Consider the following 18,820-nt stretch of genomic DNA (forward strand, 5'->3'; position numbering starts at 1 on the left):
TACAAGTTGCAACTTCTAGGGACAGTGTTATCCCATTCTCAGGCATTAACTGTTGATGAAAACAAATGAAACTACATAAAAATAAATTGAAACAGGAACAAGAAGTGAACGTGTTTATATGTTGGCTGCAGTGCTCCCTCAGAACTATAATCAAGAGGAGTTGCACTAATTATATTGGTCATTAGGACAAGATATGGCATCAGTACGCATTATGTAGTTTCCATTGTTCTGTTGTTGCCATTGTTATATGCTGTCAATTCATCTCCAGCTTATGGTGACCCTATGAACGAAAACCTCCCACAATGTCCTATCCATGACAGTCTTGGTTCCTGTAAATTGAAGGTTGTGACACAACTGGAAGAAGGGTAACCTTCTGCGCACACTTACACTGAGCTCATCAGTGTTATTGCAACTGAATTCATAAGCTAACCACCAGTTCAACAGAATTCATAGGAGCCATTTTCTTCCTAAGTGATTGCTAAAATTCCAGATTTTGGCATTTGTGAGTCTAGTAGTGCAATTGTCACAGGGGTACCAATAGACATGGCATGAGCATAGGAAGGATTTTCTTTCACTGCCAACCAGCTTCCTAACCAAAGTTTCTCTAAAAATCAGTATCTGTCATCTTAAAGATCAGTGGTGAACAGCAGCGTGCTCACTCTTGCCTGGACTGTAATGATCACATTGTAAGCTATCTTTGCTTCAGCAGCCTAAACTTCATCTGGGGTGGCTCATACACTGTCTTTGCAAAGCATATTGTAAATCCAGCTGTACCATCTTCCCAGAATAAGGTGCTTTTTGGTGATTGAAAGATATGAACCACCCAAGAGTCTGATAGCAATGCATCAGGTTTGCTACAACACATTACCACTGTGCTTTTGATCTTAGGCAGCTACAAAACCAGCACGGAATAGCAAGTTGGTTAAGTTTGAAAAACACTTTGCAATATAAGGGTGAGGGAGCAGCTGAAGAAGTTGCCAGAGAAAATTCTCCTCACTTTAAATGAGCTTCCATTTAGCTTTATGGACAGCCATCCATAATGAAATGCCATTAAACCTCCCTTCGCCACTGATTCTCCCCTGTGGTGATCCGATGATCAAGAGTCAATGGCTACACAGGGAGAAAAGAGACTGAACTGTAGAAAGAGGTGAACGTCACCTAAAGCCCCACTTCTCAGCTGTTCCCTGAGGTTGAGCTGAGCAGTACTGGGGGTGGGGAGAGATCTGGAATCATGAGGACGGGCTTAACTTTCCTTTCTCCATGCAATTCCCATGCAAGACCTTGAGTACCATCCATAAATAAAAGCAATAAATAAATTGTAAGGAAAACAGCAAGCAAACTTTGTCCTTGGTTGTGGCAGTTCCTCAGGTACCAAATAAAAGTTGTTTACCAAAGCAGCTCTCTGTGTATATCCAATATATGGGTCTCTATCCACACTTGTTCATTGAGGAGCATGTTGGCAAAAGGTGTCCCCAGATGTGCAATTGTAAATATGTCAGATTATTGAGTGAGCAGGAACCCTAATAATTAAGAGTTCTCACTGGCTGTAGGCTGTAAGTGGCTTATGTACATACACAGTTATGAGGAGGGGCCATAGCTCAGTGACAGATCACCTGCTTTACATGCAGAAGGTTCCAGGTTCAAGTCCCTTGCATCTCTAGGTAGAGCTAGGAATACTCCTGCCTGAAATCCTAGAGGTCCACAGACAGCCAGTAATGAGATAGCTGGACCAATGATTTGGCTCAGAATAAGATAGCTTCCTCTGTTTCTCTGTTCTTATGTTCAGTGTGCAAACACCAGGATAAAGCTAGGGAGGGCAGGTACACAAATGACAGGCACAGTTCTCCTGTCCCCTCCAAGTATTGGCTCTCTTTGTGGAGAGGCCTTTTGCAAACAGCCATATCAGTGGGAAACCTCCTTGGTCCTCTTGATTACACTTGAGACTGCGTGGAGGAGGAAGAAGCACATAAAGACCTTCATATAGCTATCCATTCTGACCTGGACACTTTTAGATTCTTTGCCCTCACAACTGTTTCAAGAAAACTGTTCAGAGAGTCCAAATGTAGGCTATTGTAGCAGCATATAAATTGAAGTAATAAAGAGCTAGCTAGCTAGCTAGCTAGCTAGCTAGATAGAACCGCTGATAAGTTTTACAACTTAGCTACTTAGCTTCTTGGATTTCTAAACTAGCTATGTATATAAATATTCACTTTGTATTTATAGTTCCTGTAGCTACAGTTTCTAGTCTCTTCTGTTACCTTCAGAGATTTCAGGGAATGCAACCGTATTTCCCAACAATTTTTCAAGATTCCATTTATCCTTTTAAATTGAACTAGCAAATGTTATACATTTCTATATTGTGTGCAATTTAATAACACACTGCAAAACTGAAATCTTATGCAATGTATATGTCCTAGCTAATGCTGGATCCTATGAACTGCACATTCTCCCAGAACTATGGGTCTTGCCTCTGAAATGGGATCTGCAATATTTTCTGGGTTTACCTTTGAATTACTACACTTGATCTTAGCCAAAAGGCTGAGAAGCGATTAAATCTTCTTTGAATATTGCTATTGTGATTTCTGATAAGAAAAATGTTTCATAGAGTCTTTATACTGTCTTTGACTTCTGGTACTGAAGGTTATAAACATTTACAAGTCTTGAATATACTTCAGGAAGCTGCAGTGGAGTGGACCATTGCTATCCTTTCCCTAATTTGTGAGGTCCATATAATGCCAACTATTTACTAAAGTCTCCATGTATTTATACACCCAAAGACATCAAATTAAACCTGCTGTATATACAACCAGCTGAAAAACAGATCTGAAAACGTAGCTTCCAAGTAAACACAGTGTAAGGAGATCAGAGAAATCTGCATATCAGCTTGTCAGATTGGCACAGCTGTCCATCTCCCTCCATGACACATTCATAATTAGCACCTTGCCTCAGGGGATTGTGCATTTTATATAGATCTCCTGTGGCAGTCAGTGACCCGTCCTAAACAGGGTTGATTGATATTATTAGATAACATCTGTGTGAAAATGTATTATTCTGAAATGAGATGAAATCTTGTTCCCTTCAGTATGCCTGATAACTGCAATTCTAAGCCTCTTCCTTAACAATGTACTGAAAAGCAGTGAGAAGAAGCCTGACTGTGTGGGCTTCTGAAGGAATAGGATAACGTTGTCTCCATTTTGCAAGTGACAATAAAACCCAACTGGCGGTATTGCACCAGTGAAGCTGTTAAAGGCAAATCATCCCAGGGTCTGTATGAAAAAGGGTGTGTGGTATTACATTTTATGACTAATTAACATCTGCTTGTTAACTGTGCAATGTTTGAAAACCATGTGTGAGAATGATATGGTAACCCTGCACACCACTTCTACCCCCTTGGAAGACGATATCCATGAGAAAAGAGGCAAGCTAAGCATTTCATTCACCTTTGCTGTGTGGTTCTCGACAATCACAATTCAACACAGACTTACCAAAAACCATCACTGCTTTGGTATAAGAAGGACATATGAATTACTCCTAAATAAAAACTCACTGGAGAAGACCCTGATGCTGGGAATGATTGACAGGAAAAGGAGAAGGGGACAGCAGAGGATGAGGTGGCTAGATGGAGTCACTGGGGCAGTGGGTGTGGGCTTGGGTGGACTCTAGGGAATGGTGGAGGACAGGAGAGTCTGGAGGAATGTTGTCCATGGGGTCGTGATATGTTGGGCATGACTTTACGACTAAACAAACAATGCATATGCCAACAGGTCTAATAGCCCTAAACTATTTCCATCAAGACATTTTTATTATGCTCTGAAGGTGCTGCTCATTTACAAAGCCTTGTACTTCCATGGTTGCATATCAACAGGACATGCTAACCTATATGCTGGGATGTGCCACAGTGTTTCACCTCTCTCCACAACTTTTCATGTTAACTGCGAGAAAGGTAGAAATGCAAGGGTCCCTAAACTAAGCTAGCTGCCTGCAGTGTTGCAATAATATCACCCCAGCACCTCCATGACTATTTCAAACCTTTAATTGCCCTCGCTTTCATCTTCTCCTTTATCTAGATCCACTTGCAAAAAACCTTCCCAAAATAGTCATACAAGCACCTGATCATACTCAGAATACTCAGGTATGCTGGTTCACAGTCACACTGCTACCAAAATGCATCAATTAGGGCCACTGTATCAGTTTTATTAGTTTTGTTCTACCACACATCTTGATGAAGGGATGCTTTAGACATCTAAAGAAGCCAACACAATTTACATCAGTATGAAAAATAAGAAAGAATGCATTCAGGTTCCATTCTGGGTTTTTTCCCCAAGTTCCATTCTGAAGAAAACAAACAGCCCTGTGTGGTATAGAAAGGGAAATAGCTGCTACAGATGTGTGTCTTTTCTTTCTTAAACTTTAAACAGCCAAACTAAATTCAAGTTTATATTCTACACTTGAAGAAATAATAATATTGTAATTGCCAGCACTTTATTAAGTGTACTTTGAACTTTCCAAAATGAAAATTATACAGTGTCCAAGCAAAGAAAATGCAAATCCCATAGGCATTAATGGGGTTCACTAAGTCCATCTGACCATCATAAATTGCAGAAACAGCACTTTCAAGCAATATCCATTTAAAGTGGCTGGTGATCAGGACTTGCTGGTGGAAGGGAAAGCAGGAAACATGGAGCAGCAAAAAATATAATCCATAACATTATTAAAGCTTTTGTAGTGCCAATGTTCATCTTTTATATGCCTAACATCAAAGCACTTCATTTTCTTCACTTCTATTAAATCAAAATTAATCACTTACATGACCGCCATAATTTATATTAGAGATTACTGGAAAGAGCCTTTCATTAAAATCTGATTTTATTAATAAAACACATTCTTTCTGTGGCAATGCACTGAAGTGTTATTTGACACTGCTGACTGGAGAGTGGGAGTGAATCGAAATAGTTATTGTGCCAAACCTCTTGGCACCTACACTACCCACCAACTGAAGATCCGATGTTGTCCACGCTGATCTTCACCGGTTTTCCAGACATCAAACAATTGTTTTCTGTTTTAATCCATTGTGTTTGTCCCTTGAGTATCATTTATTCACTTATAAATTTATTCACTTATTCTACTTATTGCAGTAGAAAGTCAGAGTACAAATCAAATAAATTAATTAAAAAGGCAGCATGAAATCTGCAACAAGCTATTGGACATAAGCAGAAGACAATACCCTTCAGCTTGGGGGCAGAGGTATTTTCTGGCTACCACAAGTTCTGGTTTGTCCACCAAAGAACAAAGAACTCCTTGGTCTAGTGCTGACAGAAGAACAGATAGGATGTGTGGGACAGGGAAGGATGACATAAGATGTGGGAAACTTTCTCAGGCTAGGACAGTAAAAGAATCATGGAAAAATTAGTACTTACCAGCTTGATTGGTTGTAATGCTGACTGCAGCAAATTGTCTTGTGAGGGTACTCAAATCAGACACTCCATTAACCGCATCTATCTCAAATGTGTAATTCATGTGAGCCAGGAGGTCTACTACAGTCACGGTGGTGTTGGTGAGCCCAATCTGACGTGGCAGGAACCTTACATTAGCAGAACAAGGCTCACACAGTTTGGTGGTTCCCCCACATTTCTTGCATACAATGTTGAAAGTGACATCCTTCCTGCCCCCAGTGTCCAAAGGCCAGCTCCAGTCTAGGATGACTGATGTTTCGTTTATATTGGAGATAACATTTCTGGGAGCAGAAGGTGGTCCTGCAGAGTAAATGGAAACAAAATACCTGCTTTTGTTTTTGTTTGATAAACTCTACTAGGATGATAAAGTAATTCAAGCATGTATTTGATAATAGTCCTTTCCGTATTGTTTCTGTAGTCTGTTACATATTTTCAAAGGCAGACACACATTTCTAAAGTGTTTTTTAAACCAATGCTTACCTAGAGTATCACTCTTCAAACAATGACTGCCCTTACAGAGGCATTTACAACAATTTTCTAATCATCACAAACACTGTTATGAAGTTTTGGTCTGAAAAGTTTAGTTATCAGTTTTAGAAATGTTGCTATCTTTTACTCTTTATAATTGATAAGAAATAGCAGGGAAATGAAACAAAGAACAATATGTAAAACCATGCTATATGTCAGTGGTGGCCAGACTTGCTCAAAGGAAGAGCCACAAATAGTAGATGTTTGACAGCCACAAGGAAGCCCCTGTGGGTGGAGGCTGTAGGCAGAGAGCTGCCATCCACAAAATAAAACCAAAGAATCGCATGCATCTCCCAAGCCTTGGTTTGGCCACCCCTGCAATATGCTTTACTATGGAAAAAGTACAAGGCAGATCCTGAAGAAATGTTCCTGGAGTACGACTGCCTCGCAACAGTGACTCATGCACTGTTGACTTCCTGTCTTGACTTCTGTAACGCGCTCTACGTGGGGCTACCCTTGAAGACGGTCCGGATACTTCAATTGGTTCAAAATAGAGCTGCCAGGCTGCTGACGTTATGTTCACATGACTCCAGTTCTCCAGCAGCTTCACTGGCTTCCCATTGAAGTCCGGGCCCAATTCAAGGTGTTGGTGATGACCTATAAAGCCCTAAATGGCTTGGGTCCTGGTTACCTGAAGGAGCGCTTACATCCTTATATGCCCAGCCGCCCCCTGAGATCGGCGGGAGAGGCCCTCCTCCGGGAGCCCTCAGTGAAGGAAATTAGGAGGGTGGTTACTCGGAGGAGGGCATTCTCAGTGGTGGTGCCTAAGTTATGGAACGCGCTCCCCAGAGAGGTCCGCCTGGCACCGTCGTTATTTGTTTTTCGGCGCCAGGCGAAGACCTTTTTATTTAGGCAGCATTTTAAATGTTAATATTATTGAATATTATTTGGCCAGGGCGGCTTATTTTATTCTAATGTATATATTTTAATTGTTATTGTTTTAATTTATTGTGTATTTTTTCTATGTTGTGAGCCGCCCCGAGGCTTCGGCAAGGGGCGGCATAGAAATGCTTTAATAAATAAATAAATAAAATGTTGTAAGCCACCCAGAGACGCAAGTTATTGGACGGCATACAAATTCATACATAAATGTATGTTCTTACATATTTTGGACATCAAGACCCACAACTGACATGCTTGCTCTCAAGCATGCTTGCCTGAACTTGTACAATGACTGAATGAGAATGCTGACTCCCAGTATTAAGAAATAAATTTACTTCTTCAGTTTCCCATGCTGTTTCAAAGTGTCACTGTTTACTAATTACCCTTAGTACTATTATTGATGAGGATGATATAAAGCACAATCAATGCTGATGGCATGTTACAGAGCAAGATGAATGAAAAACAAAAGAAAGAGAGAAGCCCTGCTTCAAGATGGTTACAATAAAAAACTGTACAAACATTTGCGTGGTCATCATGGCATGCAAACTTCCTAGTTCAAGGATGCTCTCAAAAAGAGCAACATAAGAACATTACAGTATGATAGTATGCAGAGCTTTACATTCAAATGTATTTTTTAAAAATTGTGACAATAACAGGCTGAAACAAAATTGGATCCTATCATGAATTAAAGCATGAAATAAAGGCACAGTTTGAAGATAATAATGTTACTCACTTGTGCAAGCCATGGATGGAGGGTCTTTCTCTGATCGGAAGTAATTCTTTTCACACTTGCAATCTGTAGAACTTTCCACATTTGTAGAACTATGAGGTGGGCATTTGGCACACTTAACATTACCAGCAAAGGCTTTGTAAAATCCCGGCCGACAAGCTGTAAAAGAATAGCAACTGTTATGTTTTTCTAATCTCTCATACAATAGGGTCCTGCAATTTTTATTTTTTATTTTGCTGAGGGTGAGTAGAAGTTGAAGACAGAATAACCACTAGCATTTCTCTTCAAGGAAGTCAATTTGGACTAGAACTGAAGGCCATGTGAAAAAACAGAACATGCTGGAGAAAAGTGGCACTTTCTGTCTTATTTTCAGCATCCTAATATGGATTTTCATTATATCCTAGCTACACTGTAGGTCTTGCTGTACCTTTAAGAAATTCTATTGCTTCTAAATTATCTTCATGGCTATCAGTTCACTAAAAATGGTTGCCTTAATTTTAATTTACGCTTTCCTGTTTAAATTAAGCAAGGTTAAGCATTCAGATCCAAAGTGGGGAGGATGATAACTCAGTGGCAGGGTAAATGTATTGCATGTGCAAGTACTTGGGTTCAATGCACAGGTATAACACTTCTTGTTAGGACAGGGGAAGACTCCTAAAAAGCTACTGAAAGCCACTGGGACCTGGCTTCCAAAACATTCTTCCTTCCAGATGGTTTGAAATTTACCACCATCAGCCCCTTGCTGACTTCCAAGACAAGGGAATGAAAGTCTCAGCCAATCCCACTCCTCTGGCCACCAAACTGTGTCGCTCAAAAGGCAGGAAGCCAAAGTCTAAACTGCAAAACTTCTAGTGTGATGTCCATGAAAATAATAGGTACTGGTGAACAATATTAATCTTAAGAAGGACATTTCTGCTGTGGCACCCTGGGTGGAGAATAAACTTTCCAGAGCAGGTTTCCTGACAAATACCTTGCGCTCTGTTTGGTTCCAGGTTGAGGTCCATTGATTTTAGTGGGTTGTATTATATACTGCCCCACTGGGTTCTCTGGGCAGTTTACAAATATAAGAAATAATATGAACAACAACAGCAGCAGCAACATAATGGTTTTATATTTCAGAAATGTACGTTTTCAGTCTCTGATGTTTTGAACCATTTCCTATATTTTAAATCTGCACTGCTGCTAGGTTTTACTTTGACTTTTACTTGTATTTTACATGGTCATTAATTTTTTAAATTTTGTAATGTACTTTATGCAGCATTTTATGTTTAATTGTTGCTAATGGTATAGAGAGCCTCAGCTACTCAGTGGTATAGTACTGTAACAAATATGAATGCTTTGAACCCTTGAAAACATTGATGGGTGTTTTAAAGCGTTCAGCTTGAATACGCCAGAGCTCTTCTGCATTGGAAAAGGGAGGAATAACAACAGAGAACTGGGCAGGTGTCCTCCAGCCAGAAATGATAGAGATTACAAGCTTCAAATAATTACGCCATCTCTAAAAGCTGGCAAGTGAATCTTTTCCTGTGTTAATATCACAGAATATTGCCATTTATTCATGTTTAGTAGCGCCTTATTTAACTCGATACTTTCTCTTCAAAATCTTTTCCTTCGCAAATGATCAAATTTATTTTCCCTTGATCTTAGGATACCCAAACAATACAGAATGACTAAAACAAAATGCGAGCAGTGAAATGCTCATTCAACTGTGGAAGTCTATAGAAATAGAAACACAAAGAGCCTTTCTTAGAAAAAGTGAATATCTTAAGTATTTGCTACAATAATTTCTTGCATTAATAGATACTGCCAGATAAGATGCTTCAGTGCATATAATCTGCTGGTGACAAACTCCAGGGGGTGGTGTTTCACTGGCACATTTTCCTACTGTTTCCTATTGCTCAGAATGAGTAATACAACATGTTAATGCATTTTGAAAAGTATGTACAACTTGATCTGCAAGCAATTCCATATTGCTAACTTGTAAAAATAAAACATAGCAATCTGTTAAACCAAGAAGTCAGCCCAGGACTGCTCTTTCACTGTGCCACATTGTTCCATGACACACTCTTCTTCATTAAGGATCTACAGTATAGAATCATTAAGCTGGAGAACAGCTGTTTTAACTTTCGTCAGTTGATTGTACAAGTGCTTGAGAGTGCTCATCGTGATGAAATGAAATACCTCCCCATAGAAACGCCTTCGTGTAAACTGTAAAACGTCATCAGCAACAAACACAGGCAAAGCCTGCTTTTCCAAAACTACTGGAATTGTAAGAGGGATCCCCCTTCTCCCCACAACACAGTCTGATGGAGAACCAGTACTGGAGCGAGAGAGTTATTTGTGTTAGTCTATTAGCCAAATGGAATATTGTTTGTTGCATGTTTAAATCACAACTGTATTTTGTTTCTTGAACCAGGGGATATAGATGCAAAGAAACTTAGATTAAACAAGTTTGAATATGAGAAAAATGAACTATGGCTGCTTCACGCATCTGAGTCTGGAGTTTTCAGCACTTAGTTCTTCAAAGGTTTAGTTTGAATCCCTGTGTACTCAGCCATGTTTGTGGTACTGAATTACAGCTGCCACATCCTTCCCTCTCTCCCCACCCCCATGGCAAGCTCCTCATCTATAACAGCTATATGAAAGGAAGGCAAATCACAGTGCTCTCCATGCTAGCAATAGCCCTTCTTCTTGTATTTGGCTGTGGCAGATGAGTGAGACGTTTCTTCCTAGTCAGAATGAAAAGATGACTTTTTTTTAACAGAGACAGGGAAAAGCAAAACTGACAGCTTTGTTCACCCCTGGTTGCAAGCTTGTTCATTCATTTGTTTTTCTTTTTGTTAGCTTCCACCCTGTTCTATGTTTTCTTGAGAGATCTCGGAGTCTGCCATTGTGAAAGCTCTGTCTTCTTTTTTGCGCACTTCTCTCAAACCTGAGGTTCAAAATGGACAATGCAGTTGTGGAATTAATGCAACACACCATGAAGCTAGGGATATGACTGACATTATGCTAGCAGGGAAAACAACAACAAGCATTAGCATTGTTTTAGTAGTAGTAGCATAACTGCTATCAGAACCGGCAGAACCAGCACAAAGAAAGACTACCTAATGATGTCGTTTGCAACACCATGTGTAACAAATCACAGAACATACACAATGACTTCTAACCATATAATACAATTTTCCTTCTCAGTTATGTCATTCCAAGCATGTTCTGGTTTGGGCTGCTCACTGGCACCTTCTAGGTTAACTGATGACTTCTAATTAATCCTTTAAAACATTCCTAAAGGCCACTGACCTATTTTATATTTCTGATAAATGGATTCAGTTTACACTAGCACTGTATAGTTTGGTGCTGTAAGTATCCTTGAGAGCTCTTTTTAGTACTGAAATGCCCTGATTAGAATAACCGGGTTTTTTGTGTGTTTGCTTGCTTACAATATATGTATAAATGAATGAATAAATGATGGGAAATGAAAATAAGAGAATAAAGCTGATCAAAGGCTTCATTTAAGAAAGTAAGAAAAAGTGAAGCAAAACAGAGTAGGAAACCAAAAAATCAGATTAGCTTGCTTGTGGTCTCTAGTCACAGAATGTCTTTGTGCTTTCTGCATGGCTCAGCTACAGCACCATGAAGATGGCAGGTATAAGGAGAGGAGGTAGTTAGAACCCCGCTTTCCCAGCATGGCCTAGCAGAGAGATTCTGATTTGTATCTGCCCCTCAGGCTGTCTTGCACGTCTATCTGTGTGTGTCGAGTGAACATAAGATTATTCAGTGTTGCAGCCCTCAGGAAAAGAAAATAAAGCAGGCAATTATATTGTAAATTAAAACCTGGAAAGAGAGTGGCCTGAAAAGGTGGTTATGACAATTTTATTTCTTTGGTATTAAAAAAGGTGCAGGAAAGAATGGTAGGCTTCATTTAAATTTACATTTATTTTCAGGAACAGGAAGAGCAGATTTGTTATTGATCTATTTGGCGCATAGATAAACCTCCAGCTTCCTCAATTGAATCTTTGGATGCCAAACAGAAAACAAGAACAGAATTGATTCTTCAATTTCTGTTAATTAAGAGAGAAAGTGAGCAGAGGGAAACAAATTTTCATTCATTTTAGGTATGCTTATACCTGTAACTGAAGCAACTTCAGGGTTGTATACCATCCATTGGCCTAACCTATAAAGTGGTATGCAAGCAGAAGAGGGTTAGACATTTGACAAACCTACAGTTAAAATCCTATCATTCATAGGAGCCCATACTTTCACTCTCACTGATGATAGGATGCCATTATATAGTCAATCTGAGTGGACCTTGTTGGCAAAGGTTTTCCTTCCTGTCACCTGAACCCCATGAAAGCTTGTCTACAGACTTCTGCCCTCATGAATGATGCAAAGATGCCACACAATGCAGGCATGGTTTCGGTTACCCCAAACTGTACTTTTATGGTAGTCATTTGGATAAGCTATGTGTACTAAGTGCTCCTTTTTAGTTAAGTATTTATTATAAAAGTTAACACATAGTATAGTTCAACAAACTGTTTAGGTATCTGTATTTATTATCACAAAATATCTGTGGTTGCAAATAATCATTTTTCAGTTAATGTTCCCAAGTGATTGAAAGCCTACACTTTGGAAGTGAAATGGGAGCACCCTCAAAAGATAAAATATTAATTTCAGCATTCTAAAAAACAAATGAGAAGGTTTTTCAAGCTTCCAGGATTCACTGATAGTAATACATATAATACTGGAGTAACAAACCTGGAGTTAGAACTTCTAAGTCTACCCGGAATCCACAAAGCAGGAATTCCAGTCCTTCCTAAGGATACACTAGTTATTAAAGTTGCAGTGAGATCTTGGATTTTCATGTTGTTTTTCTTTAAGAAACAACAACGCTGACTTTCAAGCTGAAGAAAGGAAAGAGAGAGAGCTCTAAAAGTATAAGAAGCCAGATTGCCTGTAAATTAATTCATGGTTTAAAGCATCTGTTGCATAAAACATCTCAGATCACCACTAAAAGAAACAAAACTAGAGAGCTGGGAGGTTGAGGGGAAAAGGGATTGGTCCACTCAAACCTCTAATGGAATAGGTATCCAGAAAGGATAAAATTATATTTGGGGTATCTGCACCTAATTACAATTTACTGGGATGTTTCACACTATCATTTTAACTGCAAGATACTTTCTGTCTGATTAATATGATTTGAAACATGTTATCTACAACTAGTTCCCACTGAGATCCATGGGGTTTCAATCAATCATAACTAACTTTTCAATATGATTTCAGCAGGACTTAATTGCTTTCTGAAACCTGCAGGTTTAGTGGCAGATATGCCTCTAAAGACAAGTTGCTGAGAAGCAGCAGTAAGAGCAGGTAATTGCCTGGTATCCTGCTGATAGTTTTGTCCCATGCATCTGGCCAGCCACAGAGTAAAAAGAGATTTTGCATCAGGGAAACCTTTGGACTGAGCTGGCAAACAAGGCTTTCCTTATGTTCTTAAATGGCTTAAATCTGGACATTAAGTTTCACTTATTTTGACTTCCTGCTTTGCACCTGGGCTGCACTTCTTCTGAATGCTTTCTGGATTAAACCTAGCATATATAAACCACCTATTGTTCTTTATAGAAAGAGAAATATCAGCTGCATTGACTATAAATGCAGAAACACAAAGCAAAAAGATGAAACAGCATGAGATAATCAAGAAAATTTCCTGAATTAGCTACCCTGTGCAAGGTCAAAACGACTCTTTATTTGGGAAAAGTGTGATGCATGCAGTCCGTGTTGTTGTGTAAATTGAAGTATGATATTTTAAGGCAAAGCCTAAAGCCTTTCAATGTATTGGAAGAAGGTATCTGTAGGCACTGAGCAGCACTTATAAACAGATCCTACATTTACTGAAATAGAAGGGCTGATTTAAAGCTCAGCATTTAGCGAGTAAGAGGAATTAACCTGCCTATCTCATACAGACATATTTATTGGGTATTGAAGGGACAATTATCCTTGGCACTTTTTCAAGATCAGGCAGATTTGGACCCATCAGATGAAGAGCAGCCCTGGGAAACAGAATGTTCCAATGCTGAAATGGGAGGAGGAGGAGTTGGAGGCCGCCTTACCCCAAGGGTTCCCTTCCCAAGGAGGACATTGGAATGCCCAGGATTTACAACTGCAGGGAACGGGTGCTGGAGAAGGGCTGCAGGCAGCCACACCATGATGTGACATCAAAAGAGAGAAGCCAGCCAACCAGAGGGGCAATGGACAGAGAAGAGGCTTGACTGTCTCCAAAAGAGTTCTCCTTAAGACAAGAGTACTCAAAATGAAGTTCCTCAGAAGGAGTTGCTAGCTTGGATTCTGTGAACATGCATGGTCAGAGTCTCATTCTTGTTTGTGGGAAATACATTGAAGAATAAAGAGCGTTTGCCAAAGAGTGGTCTGCTGTTTTGGAAGTGCAAAGGGGGAAACCTAGTTTGCAACAATATTTTCCTCTTTCTGCATGTATTAATGAGGCCAGTGACAACAGCCAATGAATGTACTTCTTACACTCCTTTGTGTTGTGAGCAAGCGTGATGATGCAGGCCTTGGGGAAGCATTCCCATGGGACACAATTCGCACCATTTGGGCTGACTCAGGTGATAATTCAGAGGATGAATTTTTAGTGGGACTGGAGAGCAGGGGATTGGCCATGTCTTGGGAGCCAATAGAAAGACATGGAAGGGGATGAGATTAGAGAGAGACAGGACCTGGAGGATATACTGCCAGACCATGGAAACAGGAGGGAGATACAGCTAGTAGAAGGGGCTACTGAGGGCGGAGGGTCCTGGAATGGGTCCCATGGTTAGGTGGCAGCAGAAGCAAGAAGTGCAACTGGATGTGAAGTGTGTAGAAAGGAGGCATGCACACTTCCACAGCATTCCTCTCCAAGGGTTGAAACATAAACACATTCATAAGGGGAGTTTTGGGGAGTGATCATTAGACCTCAAGTAACCTCTTTGTGTATGCTTAGAGACAGAGCTGGATGATTGCTATGTAGAAACAACCAAGAGAGTTTTGTCAAAAAATGGCTTGTGACTGATGACTGCTGGGAGCGAGGAAGCCCAGCTCACAACACTTTGCTCTATAAGTAAAACAGGTATAAAATATTGAGACCAGTCACAAATAGAACAACCAATTGCTCTATTTTTTAATTAGAGATTCTGTCCCAGTTTAGTTTTCAGCTTAACTTTGCTGAGATAGGAAAGTTTCACATAGAAATGGTTTGCTTAGATTAGATGAAATAGGAAACCATGGTAGGAAACATTCTAGTTTAATTGTGGCTTAAGAGAGAGGCTACAAAAACAAGCAAAACACTTGTGTCTAACTTGGCTTAACATGCATCACAGGATAATAAAACGAAAGGTCCTAGTATTCCCACCATCACTCTTTCTTTGCCTTGCAGCCTTTTAGACTTGCTAAATAAAAATAATACAAAACACAAAGCCCTTTCTTTCTAACCCACATACATTGATGCCATCATCACCAGCCACCTTGTAAGGAAACACTTATTTTGTACCTCAATATATGGAGGGCTTAGTATTTCCAATTTTGGCTTTCTGAACCAGGAAGACCACTGGCAAAGTGCAAGAGAGGAGGAATAAAGAAGTTCTAGCATGCTCACTTTTCTAAAATAAAAAAAGCTTCTAAGAAACTGAATCAGGCACTGTTCTGTTGCACTTCCCACAGCATTAAACGAGTTCAATTGATTTTCTATTTAGGAGTAAGGAAATCCTTTACACAGAAGAGGACTGGATTTAGCATTCTGTGCTGCATTGGCTTGCGCCATTGCTCAAGAAACTGCTTGTATAATCGGTAAGAGTATGACAGAGCTATTTTCAGACAGACAACACAAGCCTTTTTGGTGCTGGTGGCAGAAAATGCAAATATCCCCCCAACGCCAATGCTGGTTATATATTGTCATGAGTCATGCTTGTTCCTCCAAGCAATTCCAGTCTCACCAGCATTTTTCTGCTCATGATGTTTATTGTTACCTACAAGTCTCTGGGCATACACAAAGTGAAATGTTGAGCCCTTTCTGACATTCATTACCCAAAACTCTCTTTATGAACCCTTCTCCATCACTCCCTTGAGGGAGGAGTGCTGTGAATGTGGGTATGCCTCCACTCTGCCCACTCTGCCCACTGTGAACCTAACTGGACTTCATTCTGTTGTTGACATCTAGTGATTGAGTCCAGCTCTTCAGGAGGTGGGAGTTCCCCTGCAGAATAATTGCCTATTTCAATATCCTTTCCCTCAGGAGGCTGCAGCTCCTCCTCATTTCCACAGCTGAGTAGACTCATCCTTTCATCTGTCCTTGGGCTAATCTTCCCCATACCTATTTCCTGCAGAATCTCAAGTTCTTAGACCACAGCTGGGCTTTGAGCAGTCTCATCTTCAAAATCCAACTTGTCAATCCTGCCAGGATGAGTTACTTCCCCTGTGCGCATCTTGGATCTGAGAGGACGCATGCACCCATGCATGCATGCACGCACACAACACACAAATATATTAATGAAATAATTGAGAACTTGCTTTCCTTTAATGACATACCCTAATCTGCCAGCTGCGCCTGGCTATTTACCCTACACAACTACACAGTTTGTTCAGTAAGGACTGAGTTAGGCTGTAATCTGATACTCATTTATTTGGAAATGCATATGTACTTATTTTCGAGTAGGTCTGCATAGCATAGAGACTGGAAAAAAAAAGTTAATTGTGTGTTTCAAAACCCAAAGCCAAACCAAAAATACAAAAGAGAAATAAAATAAAGAGTTAGAGTTTTCTTACATGAAATTTGAGTGAATTCCTGAAAATGAATACATATATTTTATGTATACCAACATATACCACTGTTCTTAGGGACAGTTATGCACAGACTTCAACAAAGAAAGCTCAGATATCCATACATTTATCCATTTGTGGATTGTGCCTTAAGACCACCCATTCAAAAACTGAATGCTTCAGCAAGTCTTTAAAATGCCAAAAGTGATTGTGCTGCTTCATACAGTTAAAAAAATTCAATACAGCATATGCATGGTCCAATATTTCAGAATCTGTGTAACAAAAAGATGAACATCTCGAGGGTGGTCGCATTGCATATGATACATTGGAAAAGGTCTGTCAGTGAAGAAAACCTTTCCAACTGCTCTTAATCTTCTCCATGAGTGAATTTCTGCCATATACTTCCTACACCTCATAATTTACCCTGATCTGTGACCTTAACATTTTAATCAGATGTCTTTTATGTTGGCTTTGGTCCCAGGTCAAGTTACTCAACAGAAGCAATCTCTCCCCTCTCCTTAATAACCCTCAATGGCAGGCATGTTAATTGTATGTACATAAGAACGAGCTTCAGGCCAACACAGTATATTTTTCAGGTATAACTAGTAACAGCTTCCCATTATAGTTATCCAGGTGTTTATCTCTTTTTACAAATGAATCAATACTGCAACAATAATGGATAATCATATAGCTTTAAAAGGTGCTTCACCAAGGATATAAGGAGACCTATTGTCATAGACAGCCCTGGATGTCACAAGTTAAATGTTTATGTACAGTTTATGTTCAGGTTTATGTACAGTTATTTTTTTTCCTTTGAAACTACTGGGCCATTAGTTTTTTTCCCTGATGCTAAGACCTGGTTCAGGCAATTATTCCAAGCTTCATAGACCATGATTTATGAAGCCAAAAATGAGTATCTGGGCGTTTGTCTGTTGTCCATTGCATACCCTCTTCCTGTAGTATGCTTGCTTCCACTCATAGAAGGTGCATTGCTTGCAATGGGGATGAGCAGCTGGAAGATATCACATTTGCTCATTCCTGTGAATTCCAAAGCAACCCACAGTTGACAAATTGTGGGTTGTTTTACCCACGTGAAACAGATTCTCATGTCTGAACCAGGGGATCTTGTCAGGAATTTTGATTCGGCCCTTTGTCATGTCACCTGATGTTTAGACTAATTATAACTTTTCCCCTCCAAAAGAGTGGGAGACCTATTAAAAGAGTCTATTCTCAAAGGCTGATGGATGAAGTTTCCTGGGAGCCCTTGGGAGTCTTCTAGCTGATATAGCTGATGGACCTGTTGAATCCCTAGTTGATCTACAGGGTTCAGACATGGCCCAGGCACTTCCCACAATTGCTCCTGAGCACTTTTTCTGTATGGCTCATATGGCTGAGAGTGATAAAAAGGGATTATCTGAGCGCAGTCTGGCAAAAACTTCAAGCAGATGCAGTCTAGCCCTGGCCCGTATCTATAGTCAGTTACATCTGTAGAACAGCAAAGAAACAGCATCTCACTACATCTATGCAAACATCCCTTTGCTGCCCATTGGAGCTCCTTAAAGTCATTTGGGACCCATTACATGCTGGCTACAAGGGCATCATAAATCTGTCTAAGTCCTGCTGCATTTCTTTGAGAAAAACTCTTGCATTCACTGCAACTTTGACTTTAATGCTATGGTAGTTGTATCAGGTAAACTACCCAAAACACAGCCTAGACAAGTTTTCTTGGATGAATTTCAGGTGGTTCAGCTCAAGGATGCTGACAAGGTGAGTGGATTAGTTCATGCAGCCATATCCATACTGGATCCTTGCCCCTTTTGGCTTATAAAGAACGGTAGGGATGTGATCAAACTTGTCATATTTTCAGCACCAGGTTAAGACCACCCTTCATGCTGATGCCTTTAAAGAGCTACTTGGCTACCAAAGCACCTGAGGAAATTATCCAGGTACTTCTTTTCCTTTGCAGGGCCATTAATTTTATTGTATTTTAGCTATTTATATTCACTTTAATGTTGTTTTGTTGTTATTTTGTTTTACTTAATTTTAAGCACTGTTGTAAACTACTCGGGGAAATTTGGGGAAATATTTAAACGAAATCTCATCCTCATCAATGCTTCTTTGCAAGATGGAGTGGTCCCATGCCATGTGAAATAGGCCAGTGGCAAGACTTTTTAGGCCAGTGGCAATTATTCTTTTCCTGGCTAAGGTGCTTGAGTAGGTGGTGGCCAGCCAGATCCAGATGTTCTTGGATGTGACTGTTTATCTGGATTCATTTTGGGTTTTGGTATGGAAATGGCTTTGGTTACACTCTATGATGAAAAACAAGGGGGCTGGGGACAGGGGAAATATAATACTTGTGGATCTCTCAGAGGCTTTTAGTACCATTTACCATAATATCTTTTGAACAGATATACTGATTAAGGAG

General features: G+C 39.9%; 1 protein-coding gene across 4 annotated transcripts in view; it reads right to left on the minus strand.

Annotated features, from left to right (window-relative positions):
- EPHA3 (EPH receptor A3) overlaps positions 1 to 18,820 on the minus strand; it is a 239,559-nt gene that overhangs the window by 79,123 nt on the left and 141,616 nt on the right. For all 4 annotated transcript variants that reach the window (XR_006415904.1, XM_044442162.1, XM_044442161.1 and 1 more), the window contains 2 exons: positions 7,597 to 7,752; positions 5,418 to 5,753 (listed from right to left, as the gene is read on the minus strand). Coding sequence is in view for 3 of the 4 variants with exons in the window: in XM_044442162.1 (XP_044298097.1) it covers positions 5,418 to 5,753; positions 7,597 to 7,752 (492 nt within the window). In the remaining variant the exon portion in view is untranslated. The remainder of the gene's footprint in view (positions 1 to 5,417; positions 5,754 to 7,596; positions 7,753 to 18,820) is intronic.

Source organism: Varanus komodoensis, unplaced genomic scaffold, assembly GCF_004798865.1.
Source record: "Varanus komodoensis strain SLA01 unplaced genomic scaffold, ASM479886v1 scaffold4, whole genome shotgun sequence".
In the NCBI taxonomy this organism is placed as follows: Eukaryota; Metazoa; Chordata; class Lepidosauria; order Squamata; family Varanidae; genus Varanus; species Varanus komodoensis.